The sequence below is a fragment of the Sinocyclocheilus grahami genome, unplaced genomic scaffold (assembly GCF_001515645.1).
Source record: "Sinocyclocheilus grahami isolate Dianchi unplaced genomic scaffold, SAMN03320097.WGS_v1.1 scaffold30.1, whole genome shotgun sequence".
In the NCBI taxonomy this organism is placed as follows: Eukaryota; Metazoa; Chordata; class Actinopteri; order Cypriniformes; family Cyprinidae; genus Sinocyclocheilus; species Sinocyclocheilus grahami.
In genome coordinates this window covers 1,535,211-1,548,493 of record NW_015505209.1, presented here as the reverse complement: position 1 = coordinate 1,548,493, position 13,283 = coordinate 1,535,211, and the positions used below count along the sequence as shown (strand labels likewise).

Genomic DNA, 13,283 nt, shown 5'->3' with positions numbered 1-13,283 from the left:
AATCTAAATACTGAGAAAAATCGCCTTTAAAGTTGTCCAAATGAAGTTCTTAGCAATGCATATTACTAATCAAAAATGAAGTTTTGATATATTTACGGTAGGAAATTTACCAAATATCTTCATGGAACATGATCTTTACTTAATATCCTAATGATTTTTGGCATAAAAGAAAAATCGATCATTTTGACTCATACCAGGTTTTTTTTGGCTATTGCTACAAATATACCCAAGCGACTTAAGACTGGTTTTGTGGTCCAGGGTCACATTTTGTACTTAATGCGCTTTAATTGTGTGGAAGTAGTGCTGAAGTCCAACTAAATAAAAATAAAAAAATTTTTTTTGGCGGGGTTCAACAGGTTATCTTCGCATTTTAGGAGCTAAATATCACATTATTAGGGTTGCTTAAACCCGCGGACATGAATAACAACCCGCGGCAATAGTGTTGAAGTAGCCCAATTCCACGGGAAAACCGCGGACTTGGTAACACTGGTAGTACTCCAAATAAAGTTTCATTATAATTTTTATATCAGTAAGTCTCCAGTGAAATGTCAGTAAATATGTTAACAGATTTGAACTATACTTAGTACTTTATACTTTTTTATTTATACTTAGAAATGAATGTATTTTGAATATATTACTTTTTTTACCAAGTAAAGCAGGGCAAACGCTTGTAAACGTTTCTAGTTTTTAGCATCAAACTTCTGTAGCCTATATGAAACCCAAATTGATTTCTCCTTATTCCTTTTTTTCCATATTACAGTACATTATATTTGCATCACATCAAGTTTAAACTCAAAGCAAAGCAGCAAGGCTCATACAGTATAAACTAAGTCTAATCTCTGAGAGGAAAAATAAAAATCCTCTGCTTCAGCTTTAAAGAATCAGGATAGGAGAGCTTAGGTTAAATCCAATATGACACAGCAAGCGTATGCTCTGTGGTCGCATGCTAACGTGAGATTGAGAGGACAATACCTAAAGCTGGAGCGCTGGCGCTTCGGCAGCGATCTTCGCACCGAGCGAGAGAGGGGAAACACATGCGGAGACAGTCACACAGCCCAAGAGATGGATTAGTCAGAGAGAAAGAGTAAAGAGAAGATACACAGAAGCCCATGCAAAGACACCATAGTGTTAAAAAAGCAGAATAAGATGGTTAAAAAGCTGTTATGGTCAAAAAGCTTAGAGGACAAACATTCTCAAAAAATAGAAGAGCAAACAAGCACAATCACACCAGCTAAGGTTATACAGTATTAATAATGTCATATAATAAAATTATGGCTGTGTCTGGAAGCTAAAAAAGCAGAGCGTATACAGAAACATACTAAAAAGTACATTTATTCAGAAATGTCCATATTTTCATTTTTTATTAATATTATATTATATTTAGTGCTCTCAAGCAATTAATCGCGATTAATCGCATCCAAAATAAAAGTTTTTGTTTACATAATATATATATATGTGTGTGTACTGTGTATATTTATTATGTATACATAAACACACACATGCGTGAATATTTATTTAAGAAAAACGTTACATTTATATATTAAATATATTTATATATAATATAAATTATATGAATGTAAATATATACATGTAAATACTTTCAAAATATATACTGTATGTGTGTGCATTTATATATACACATGAAAAATATACACAGTACACACACATATATTATGTAAACTAAAACCTTTATTTTGGATGCGATTAATCGCGATTAATCGTTTGACAGCACTAATTATATAAAATAATTTTTTTAGCTAACGAAATAATTCACCCAAAAACGAAAACTTGCTGAAAATGTACTCAGCCCATCCAAGATCCAAGTTTGTTTTTTTATCTTTTTGTTTGTTTGTTTTGGCGTTTCGTCAACAGATTTGTACAAATTTAGCATTTTGTGACTTGCTCCTCTGCAGTGTTTTTGGGTGAACTATTACTTAAATTTATAACAAGAAATAAACATTGTACACACTAAATGCATGGTTCCCTCAAGGGCTCACTTAAATTTGTTTTCAGACAGCCCACGTAACAAATGATTTCAACACAAAGAACTGTGGGTGCTGTGAGAAAATTGCTTACTCAGGTTGAATTCGCTGTCTTCACTCTCATCAGGTGACAGCTGCAGTGGGGAAGACGGCTGCAGTCTCACTCCGTTCTGCTCTGGACGGCTAAACTTGCCCGGAAGCGTCTGGTATTTGTTATTTTCAGGATTATATCGGTTCTGTGGAGGAAATGCATTTATCTTAGCAATTAAATATTTATGTTGAGATTTTTATATTGCTATAACCATAAAAATGTATAATTACAAACAGCTTTAGAATTTAATTAAACATATAAATAAATAAATAAATAAATACACATTTTATTAGAACAACAAGAATGCAAGGTCTAAGCGGCTTCTCGTTAATAAGCATTTTTATAAAAATAAGCCAGGCAAACAAAAAGATATGCATAGGTTATGTTAACTAATGCATGTGCATACAGCAAATGCTACTGTTGTGCTTCTGGTGTTGTGTTTGCTTTAGTTTATTGGTTTATGTTAGCTCATAGTACCTCTAAAACAGCCTCTACTGGTTGGCCCACTACATGCTTAAGAAAAAACAACAGTCAAAACACACAAACATATAAGTCACATTGTTAGTTGAAACACAAATTCAAAGCACTATTGTTCATGTTAATGTAGCAATAAAGAGATCCGTGTTGAGTTATTCAGACTAAAAGCATTTTGTTAATGATATCAGTTAGTTGGGAACAAGAAGCAGAAGAGTCATATTTATTTATACAAAATGATTCAGGTTTTTGTACCATCTGTAAGCTTCCACTTTGGAGATCTTCCAAGCTGGTGGACAGCATCCGTGGCATTGACCTGAAAATAAAACCATGCACAATTATATTAAACAAGCTTTGCTTATGTTATTGCAGAATAAGAGCATCTTATTGGTTCAGGTTACTAACAAATGTAAGCTGGAAGCACATACACATGGTGAAAAAAACAAAAGATTGAAGACCGTGTCCAAAATAATTGCAACATGATTTTGCACAAATACTGCAAAAATGGTAATTTCTGCTAAATGTATGTGGGTAATTGACTGTTGAGAAAAAAAAGAAGCATAATGTCCTAATTTAACATGCACCCAAGGAATATTGAAAACATCGAAATATCACAGGAAATACTCCAGCTACAACTAGACTGATTAGTAGACGACAGCGTGTGTGGTGTGTGGCAAAAACATCACAAGAACAAGGCCACTGCTACTTTAGAAAGCCTTTTAGACAAGCACAAACACACACACTCCACTTGCCATTGTCTGCTGTAAAAGCCCAAGTCGCCAATGGATACCATCGAGGTCTCCATGGAGGGCTGTATACTGCGACAGCTGGGCCAGAGAAGGATAGAATGGGACGGAGTGCAAGGAAGAGAGATAGAGTTGACAAAATCACATTAGCTTGGGTGAACGATTGGGACAGCGAGTTTGCAGCAAAATGATCCTTCTCCCATAGAGGCCTCCTGATCCCTATTGCCTTTAAGAACAGCGGCCCACTGAGACTCTGCTTTCATCAGTGTACTGTTAGTAATACAAACTCTTGCTCACCTGGAGTCCAGTTCCCGCTGTAAACATGGAGGAGAGACCAGGAGTGGCGACGGGCCTCGGGAAGACATCTGTGGAGAGTAAAATAAATAGAACTTAACATAAAAACTGAACCAAAGATGAACCAAGAAATATAGAGACAAATGGACCATAATTTACGCCTTTGTGTTTTAGCATTTTAGGTTTTCTCCTGAATTCCACTTTTCCACATTGTCTCTGCAATTTCAAATTAAGCTATTTGTTCAAACACTGTACACTACTGTTTTGTGTCAATAGGATTGTTATTTTTGAAAGAAATTCAAATTCAGTTATTTTATTCAGCAAGTATGCATTCAATTTAAAATGTTACAGAAGATTTCAAATAAATGATGTTATTTTAAACTTTACATTAATCAAAGATGAATGGAAAAATTTATTATAGTTTCCACAAAAAAAATATTAAGCAGCACAGCTTTTAAGCAAGTAAGAAATGTTTCTTGAGCAACAAATCAGTATATTGGAATGATTTCTGTGACATTGAAGACTGGAGTAAATACAGCTTTGCCATCACAGGAATAAATTACATTTTAAAATATATTCCAATAGAAAACAGTTATTTTAAATTGGAATATTATTTCACAATTTTCTGTATTTTTGTATTTTTTAATAAATGTAGCCTTGGTGAGCATGAGAGAATTCCTTAAAAAAAAAAAAAAAAACACTTACCAACCCCTAAACTTCTGAATGGTTGTGCATAAGACTTCTGTATCTAAATGATTACTGGCTAATTTCTTCATGTGTAAAACTACCCACTTGGTGGATATGAAAACATGAGAGTCACATGTTAATGTGCTTATGGTTGGGACATTGTGATGATTTCTGAATGACCCGTTTTTCCATTATTGGTCTGGTTGTACTAGAAAGGGAATATAAATGAAGCTCAAAACAGCAAGATCATGCTGTTTTACTGTGATATGACCCATTTAAAACCTTGAACGGTACCTGTAGCTCTGATCTGGCAATGTCAGAGTATGCTTTATGCGTCAGGGCTTTTATTTTTTGATTGCCACTAAGATCCTCTTCACTGCTGCCAGACAGCAACGTATCGCTGGCCACTGAAGAGAGAGAGAGAGAATCACATTCAGTATCAAATTCATCTAGTAACAGTGAAAAAAAACATTAAAGCAGTAAAATTAAGTTTTCGTCAAATGTACCTTGAGAAAGGGCTAAGCCATCCTTCAATTTTCTGTACTGGCCTAACAGAAGATTGAGTTCCTCTATGTGTCGATCCTTCAGAAACATAATAAGAGTTGACGTTTAGTCCATAAGCAAACCCCTCTACCTGTTACAACACGCATGCTGCTTCCTGCAGGTTTTAGACCTGTTAACAAATGCAAAGCGCATAGATGTTTGCTTACCTTTTGATTATTGGCAGCGATTAGTGTCTCCATTCCAGTTTTTAACCTCTGTAGCTCTTGATCTAGAACAGAAAGAGCAAACAAAACTTAATATGCACCATTACATCATTATGTCAGTGTTGGGGAATTTACTTTAAATTATAAATAGCATTAGAGTTTCAATGTAGTTAAACTACAAGCAAGATTCCCTAAAATGCAGTTATTTTTTCACAGTCAAGCTATATAAAATGTTGTTACTTTTAGTTAGCAACTCCCCGACACTGCATTATGGTGACACACTCGATTTACAAAGCACACAAAAAGATGATGTTGAGGTAAACCAGCCCTCCAGAAAAGCTCAGAAAGATGTGATGGTCTTTCTGAAGGTTTGCCAGGAGAAATACAGTAGTTGACAGGTGAAACACTCTTTAAAACAACATTCTCTTTAAGTGTGTACATGCTTGTCCAGATTAACACATGCTTTTTGCCAAGCAGTCAATTACTCCAAGACTCATAGCAGAACATCATGCTCAGAAAAATTGTCTCTGTAACTGACATTATAGTCGAAAACCTCTGGTTAGAGCTGGCTGACCACCTCAGCTAAATTAAGTGAACCAGCTATCATGTTTGAAAATCCAGCTTGACCTCTTTAAAACTAGTATTTCCAGCAGGGAAACCTTCCTTCTCACAAAAAAAATTTACATTCATATTAGTAAATTAATATAACACTTTAGTAATTATAATTTTCATTACAATGAATTTACAATACAATGGGTCAATTTAATATTATTTTATTATGTAATATATTCAACAGAATATATAGGAATACATTACAAATAAAATCAAAGTCAACTATAACTTATAATGGCACCAATGTACTTTTTTTTATATATTATTTTTTATACTTTCTACATTTTTATTAATAATATTTTCTAATTCTATAATATATTTAATTTTACCATATTATGAAGCCAAGGCAATTTATGTATTTTTATATATTTGACTGCATACTTTAATTATGATTTTTTAAAATTATGTACTATATTTAGCATCACGTATAAAAAGGATTACACGTAAAATCTAAGTCTTTTCACACTGTGATGGCTCTGAGTAACACTTCACAGGCAATAAAACACACCCACTATTGGGCTGTTAATAATGTTCAAATTATGAGATTAACTGCAACAATGTGCTACAATGAAGTTCGGCAACATACAAAACATAGTAGTTGTGAGTAGCTGATTCATCTGTTCTTTTTCTTTCTTTGAACTGGCCCGGGTCCTGTATTTATTAGTTTTAGCTCACAGACCCATGGGAAAGCAATGAGTGGCTGAGGGGTGTGACAAGCATGAATCAGCCACTTAACACCCCCTCCACACACACAAACACACACACACACACACACACACACACACACGCAGGTAGCCATTGAGGGGATTGGTGCGACAGGCTTGACAGCATGCCAGTGTACATTAGTCAGATTGACAGAGAGATGCTAAGGGGCAGCTGAATCAAGCTGGGGGACAGCATGGGAGGATCTGAGACTTTGAAATGTGTGCTTACGTTTGTCTCTCAGCTTTCTCTTATACACTTCCTCTACAACAGGGAGTGGCAAACAGCAAAGGCCATAGTGATTACCAAAAAGATCCATATGTTAGTAATTTCAACACTCACATGAACAGTTTCCAACACACATCGTCACTTCCATGCAGCTAGTTTTTGGTACTTTCCACAAACAGAGTACACACTGGTGTCAGATTATTACACTTTTAAAAGCAGCAAAGGCATAAATCTGTGAAACCTATTAAATATGTTAGATAAATTATCATCTAACGTAAAATTTATCTAGCACGTTAGATCAATCATCCTTGTTACCCATGATATAATAAGAAAAAAAATTAAACAAGATGTTTTTATGCAAACTTTTTTTGGAATTATATACATTTTGTCTATTTAATTTTGATATTTGTACTAGAATAACAATAATCAACAGTCAAACTAATCAGGGTTTTAAACTGTGCCAAATTTAAGGGTAACAAGGGAATTAAATCCACATTTTCTGAAAGTTAAGTCCTAACCATTTGCAAAATGACTTGATGACTAAAATTACTTAATTTTTAAGGGTTTCAGGTTCTATTTTGTACCTTACTAGTGAAAAGTGTAATTTTTTATTAATGTAATGCTAAATTACATTATGTAATGCTAAAGGCCTCACTTCAGCAACCGTTAGGATTAATCGTCTTAGAGGTACCTCTCTCTGTGATGTCATTGTTGATGGTTCCTCGGGACAGAAGCTGGTTCTGTAGACACTCGATTTCAGCATCCTTTGTAGCAAGCAGCTGCTGGAGTTTGGCAATCTCAGTCTAAAAAAAAAAAACACGTTAGCAAATTAGCACATTTCAGATCACAGTAAGATATCTATAGCTTTAACCATAATTTTATTAACATTTTCATATAAAGAAGACAATGAGGTCCACATTTTACACAACATCACAGTGAATCTTCAATATCATATTCATCATATTAATGCTTTTTGGGAGAACAGGGGAATCTGACATTGTCAACACAAAAGTGACAGGCACAATAGGGTTAAAAACAGGTTAAATGACCTACACCATTTTTGGGGGTGACAAATGGTACTTCCACACTTAAAAACACCCACTATATTCACAAAAACATGAAACAAAAAAATTGGACAACCACAAACAAGTAAGCTTTTTCCATTTAATATGTAGCATATTGCTACCATTCATATACTGTACCACCACCACCATGCTCAGACATGATTTTCCAGAAAACCAATTCAAGTAGCTATGCTGGTACTATAGCAGGCTACAAGGTTGATAAAAGGCACAAAATTATTTATTTTGAGCTGATGAATTAACAAACATAACGACACTTTCCACATTGTAGCTTTCTAGCTATATCAATATGATAGATTTCTGACTCTTGCTTTACATCAGCTTGAAGAGATTACGCCGGCCACACTCATCAGAACATTGAGACTGGCTAAAAATTCTTTGGCAGCAGATTCCTTACATCAGTGTCCTGACCTTGTAAATGCTCAAATGTCAGCACATAGCAACACACACAACCTTCCTCTAATTTCTGTGCCACCAATGGCACTACAAATAAACATTCCCCCATCTGCCATTGTTTAGTCAAACAGAGAGAAGATTGCGTGGGTAGAATATGCATTTGTAGTATTTCATTACAGGCTATAGAAGAACAAAAAGACAATGTAATGTAAATAACGAATGTACTGTATGTACAGATATAGTGTGTGAATCTGTTTATATCCCCATATTGAACTGCTCAACCTTTGTTCCCAAGACAGACAAACCTAACAATCTGCCAGAGGACGAAGTCATGCATACCCAATCTAACAAGCAAATACTCACACAAACAAACACATGCTTATTTCATCAATGAGCACGAGGCAAACAGAGATAGATCATCTATAGTAGCCTATCCACATGTCCGGTTTAACTAAACTACTCACTTCAACACATAATGTGGTTTATAAGATTGCCACTGAACCATGTGGAGCTCTATTATTGGCTCAAACTTTCGAGAGCAATTGCAAGTCATCTAAACAGGTCAGCATTAAAAACTGGGGATCTTTAAGCTGTATGATTATTGTACAATATTCAGTAGCTTGTCAACAACTGACCGAGTGCCTGTTACATAAAACGGGTGTCTAATCTTGCTCTTGGAGGGCCACCTTCCTGCAAAGTTGAGCTCTAACACACCTCCCTGAAAGTTTTGAGTGATCCTGAAAACTTTGATTAAATGGTTCAGGTTTGTTTGATTGGGGTTGTAGATAAGCTCTGCAAGATAGTGGCCTGGATTGGATGCCCTTGACATAAAACGAGGGTTCAAGAGGCACAAGGACTGGGAGCTCAGAGAGGCATAACAACCAAAGGAGTGGACATTTTCAAGAAACTATGACAAAGCTTTGAAAACGTAGACCTCCAAGTCTTGAGCAGAGGTGGAAGTATTATGAAAGCAACCCTGTCTTAAATGGCACTCTTGATTTAAACTTGCGGTCAATGTGGTCTTTAATTTTTTCCACGAGACCACAGGGTGTCCCATTTTATGATTCCAAAGCGTATTTCCCATGTGTCGTCAATAGATCTTAAAGGACGTGGTCAGTTATCCAGCAACATTACGTCATGTGAACTCAAAGAACCACAAGGACTGAGGGTGCCATTTTGGGACAGGGCCATCATCGCCCTCTCCTTTGTGTCATACTCCTCAGGGAGGATGACAAGGGATAAGAAGGGGGAGCGGGATTAAGCACCTGAGCTGTCCGACAGCGCTCCTCCCAATGCTGTCGTTCTACCTGAGTGTGCTCGACCGTGAGCTTCAGTGTAGAAAGCTTGGTCATGAGCGACTGGTAACAGACATGGAGGGAATAGGTGATAGAAAGCTGGAGGAAAAGAGAACGCAAGAGGAACGTTCATTATGCTGAGAGCTTAAGAGTATGTGAGAGTGCAATTAACAAATAAATAAAAAGTTAAATTAGTATGTATAGAAGAGTTACGGGATCAAAGCAAGAGGTTGCATTGACAAGAGTTTGCATTTGGTGTTAAGCCAATATGAAAATATTGAGAGACTGTTAGTAAATGCTTAATATAAAGAGAATATAAAGAGACTGTTAGTAAATGCTGATGGGGCAGTTAAAAGTTCGTAATGAACAAAACAGAACCACAAGAGCACCAATTACTAGACTGAAGGCTAATAGGATTCCCGATTAAATATACATTACCTTAGTGGCTTTGAGCTTCCTCTCATATTGCGATTTCTCCCCCTCCAGTTCTTCAACTTTGCTCTTAAGAAGGCGAAGCTCTTGTAGCAAAGCCTGATGAATAAGCAGAAACAAAGAAGAGCAATTACAAACCACCTTGCAGTGACAAATATCTAACCATTCTGGCAACGGCTCCTGGAAAAACGATGCTTCTTTCTAAGGTACAGAGCCCCTAAATGGACTTTTCAGAAAAAATAAAACCCTGAGACTTTCCTGTGCATGTGGAAAAATTTTCTTGAGTATACTCGAAAGTTCCAGGAGCTTTTTTTCTGCAAATTCCACTTCAGGGGATCCATACTAAGGGCTTTCATATCAATACAAAGGAATTCAGGAGAAAGGGTTTGGACTGACCCATGAAACCCACACACCGTGCAGTTAAAACACAAGAAAAAGCTCTGGGGATTCCTGGAAAACCTTATTAGTTTCTTAAACTAGGTAAGATACATTGAATCCTCAAAATCTGACAGAACTGATCAAGGAGAAAGAATCTAATAGGGTCACCACTAAGCCCACAGCCCCAGGTAGCTCTCTGGATCTACTCAGCAACCGTTAGCGTTAGTGAACTTCCTTCATGCAGGTTTACACCCAAAATAAATCATGACATTCTGTCATCGGAACACACTGCAAACACCAATAACCATGAGATTCCCACAGTGGAGCCCGCAGACACATTGGATTCACTGTAGGAAGAGGCAGTTAGTAGTAATTCCTGTTGGAATGTCCAAAAGTGAGATGGGGAATGGTTGTTTTAGGGTAAAGGAGGTAAAAACGGCCTTGAAGTAAGTCCACCACGTAATGAGGATCTGCCTACATTCTCTCCTCCGCTTCTACAGTGGCAGCTGCATTCCTCAGCATCCGAGGCACCAAGGCCCACATCGGGGCTCTGGTCGAGAGCCTCGCGTATGCCACTGTCCCCCAGGCTCTCCAGGGCCCGCTGCTCCTGAATGCGATTGCTGATTTCCTCCTGGAATTTACACATCTGCTCCTGTAGTTCACTAATTAGATTAACCACACTCTGAGAGAACAAAAACAAGAAAGCCAGAAAAAAAAGGAAAACGTTGTTTAGATTTGGAAACACAGTAACACATAGACTTACTGTAGATGGTCTTATGATTAATCTGAGTTCTCTGAATAGCCATATTTATTCTTTGGCTTTGTGCACTTTTGGTTTTCGCATCTAATATATCACATGTCCACTCCAGACAAGCATTTCTGGAAGTTCAGGTTCAGGTTGCTTTAAAGGGATAGTTCCCCCCAAAATGAAAATTCTGTCATTAATTACTCGCCCTCATGTTGTTCCAAACCCATAAGTCCTTTGTTCATCTTCAGAACACAAATTAAGATATTTTTGATGAAATCCGAGAACATTCTGACCCTGCATAGACAGCAAGGGTACTACCACGTTAAAGGACCAGAAAAGTAGTAAGTACATCGTTAAAATAGTCCATGTGACATCAGTAGTTCAACCTTAAATGTTATGAAGCTACGAGAATACTTTGTGCGCATACGCTGCTGTCTATGCAGGGTCAGAAAGCTCTCGTATTTCATCAAAAATATCTTAATTTGTGTTCCGAAGATGAACGATGTTCTTACGGGTCTGAAATGACATGAGGGTGAGTAATTAATGACAGCATTTTCATTTTGGGGTGAACTAACCCTTTTAAGTGTTTAAGTCTAGACTTTTAGAAAATAAATTCTCTTCAGTCACTATTAGGTCTCTCATTTTTTTTAATTTGTCCACTACCAATGTTCAACAGTGTATATTCACATACCTTACATTTTATCAGCATTATGTGGAATGCTTGAAATAATGTTCTTCTGTATAAATGGTAAAGGTGGCGAAAGGACCTGAATTGTGACCTACTCTTTGTCAGTAAAAAAAAACTACTGACCTACTTTTCAATTTAAAGAAGGGTCTATATGAGGACAAGTTTTTCTGGGAACCAAGATACAGCATTTCAGAAGATAAAAAATGCAGGTGCTTCGGATTCAAATAAATGTCCAGGTGAGTAATAAATAATAATGTAATACTTTTTGAGTGAATGATTAGTCAGGCTAATCTTGGCTATTCGGACAGAAATGCAAAAGCTGTCAGCCAGAGGAAGTTTCATATGATATTCCCCACTGATACTAAAGCTGATGATAAGGTACACGTTTCCAAGCTTATATTTAGCTCTATGCTAAAGGTTTGTGAGTGGGGAAGATGTGTGTGGTGAAAGTGTTTTGTGCCTGTGGTATTTTCAAAGTGAATTTCTGCCATTCCGTCCCGTTGAATGGAGCCTTGCAGCTGTCACCCTTGAGGCCAGTGTTTGTTGATGCAACAAATGCAAGGAGAGCTTGCATTTGTACCACACAACCAACAGTGTGCAGTGATGCTATGGATTTATGAGAAAGATGCAAGAAAGAATGACTTACAAGATGGAGTCATTACTCAGTAAACCCAGAAATTTCAACATTAACCACCAGCCACAGAATATGCACAAACATTTGTGACAAGCGAGATTTGCGCAATTTTTACTGATTTGACTAGACAGATTTCTACATTTTGAAATTTGAATGTGTAAATATGAAATGTAAAATGTACATACCCTGTAAACCGAAACTGCAACACACATTACTGAACAGCCATTAGCAGCTTTTCCTTCGCTTTTCGCTTCATTTCTAAAGGTGAATGACACCCATTGCAGATACGTGTTAAAAAGTGTGTGCATGTTGTGTGCAGCTGAACACTCGTCAAGACAAGCACTGAGCACTTCTGGCGTCTGTCATTTTACGTTCATCAAACTGCCCGTCACTGTCTCCCATTTAGGTCCAACGCATGCTTTTGTGTCTCTACTGATTAGCATCTTCCCTTATCAGCGCATTGCCTTTTTGGCACCGGGAGCATTTGTGGGACGTAGGGTTTGAATGTGTATGTGTAATTGCCTGGGTGTGTGTACATAGCTGTAAATCATGTTTCTGTAAGCACACTGTCAGCGTGGAAAGGCTGAGGCTGTGTGATAGCCCAGCTCAAACGAATGACAAATTTATAACAATGAGATGTCTATTGGCTCAGACTCAGAGTCAAACTCCTTCCTATTTTGAGTCCTTGGTATACCTACCTGAAATCAAACACCAGGAGAATGTTTACATACTTGTATAGCAATTGAAAAGAAAGTGTTTTCTAATGACCAATGGCTTTTTCAATATAGACTGCGCTCACAAATAGCAATTTTAAGCAGATTAAATATTTTAAGCTGAGTGAGGATACCAAGGCAAATGTATGTTCACTATGAAAATTCCCATGACTTTAAATTTCTATTAATTTCCATGTCTCTACAAGGCTTTGAATTCTCTGATATTTCCAGGTTTTCCCATGGCTCTGGGAAACCCGTCTACTTGCTGTTTTGGAAAATGCTTTGAAAAAGGAACCATTCCATTTTTAGACATAAAACCAGAGATGTAGTATGTTCAAGAAAAATAAAGCTCAGAACAGATGTTCCTTTAAAGCTTTATGGTGTTTTTCTGAGT

General features: G+C 36.8%; 1 protein-coding gene across 7 annotated transcripts in view; it reads right to left on the bottom strand.

The window, feature by feature from the left end:
• ppfibp2b (PPFIA binding protein 2b) overlaps positions 1–13,283 on the bottom strand; it is a 56,879-nt gene that overhangs the window by 6,691 nt on the left and 36,905 nt on the right. For 2 of the 7 annotated variants that reach the window (XM_016258815.1, XM_016258822.1), the window contains exons 7-18: positions 10,585–10,788; positions 9,735–9,827; positions 7,215–7,326; positions 6,527–6,559; positions 4,985–5,046; positions 4,781–4,856; positions 4,569–4,681; positions 3,591–3,658; positions 3,300–3,374; positions 2,803–2,863; positions 2,551–2,586; positions 2,077–2,218 (exon numbers count right to left, since the gene is read on the bottom strand). In XM_016258815.1, the coding sequence (XP_016114301.1) occupies positions 2,077–2,218; positions 2,551–2,586; positions 2,803–2,863; positions 3,300–3,374; positions 3,591–3,658; positions 4,569–4,681; positions 4,781–4,856; positions 4,985–5,046; positions 6,527–6,559; positions 7,215–7,326; positions 9,735–9,827; positions 10,585–10,788 (1,075 nt within the window). Of the gene's footprint in view, positions 1–972; positions 1,006–2,076; positions 2,219–2,550; positions 2,587–2,802; positions 2,864–3,299; positions 3,375–3,590; positions 3,659–4,568; positions 4,682–4,780; positions 4,857–4,984; positions 5,047–6,526; positions 6,560–7,214; positions 7,327–9,734; positions 9,828–10,584; positions 10,789–13,283 lie in introns of all 7 variants that reach the window. The other 5 variants (XM_016258802.1, XM_016258829.1, XM_016258809.1 and 2 more) reach the window with 5 other exon arrangements.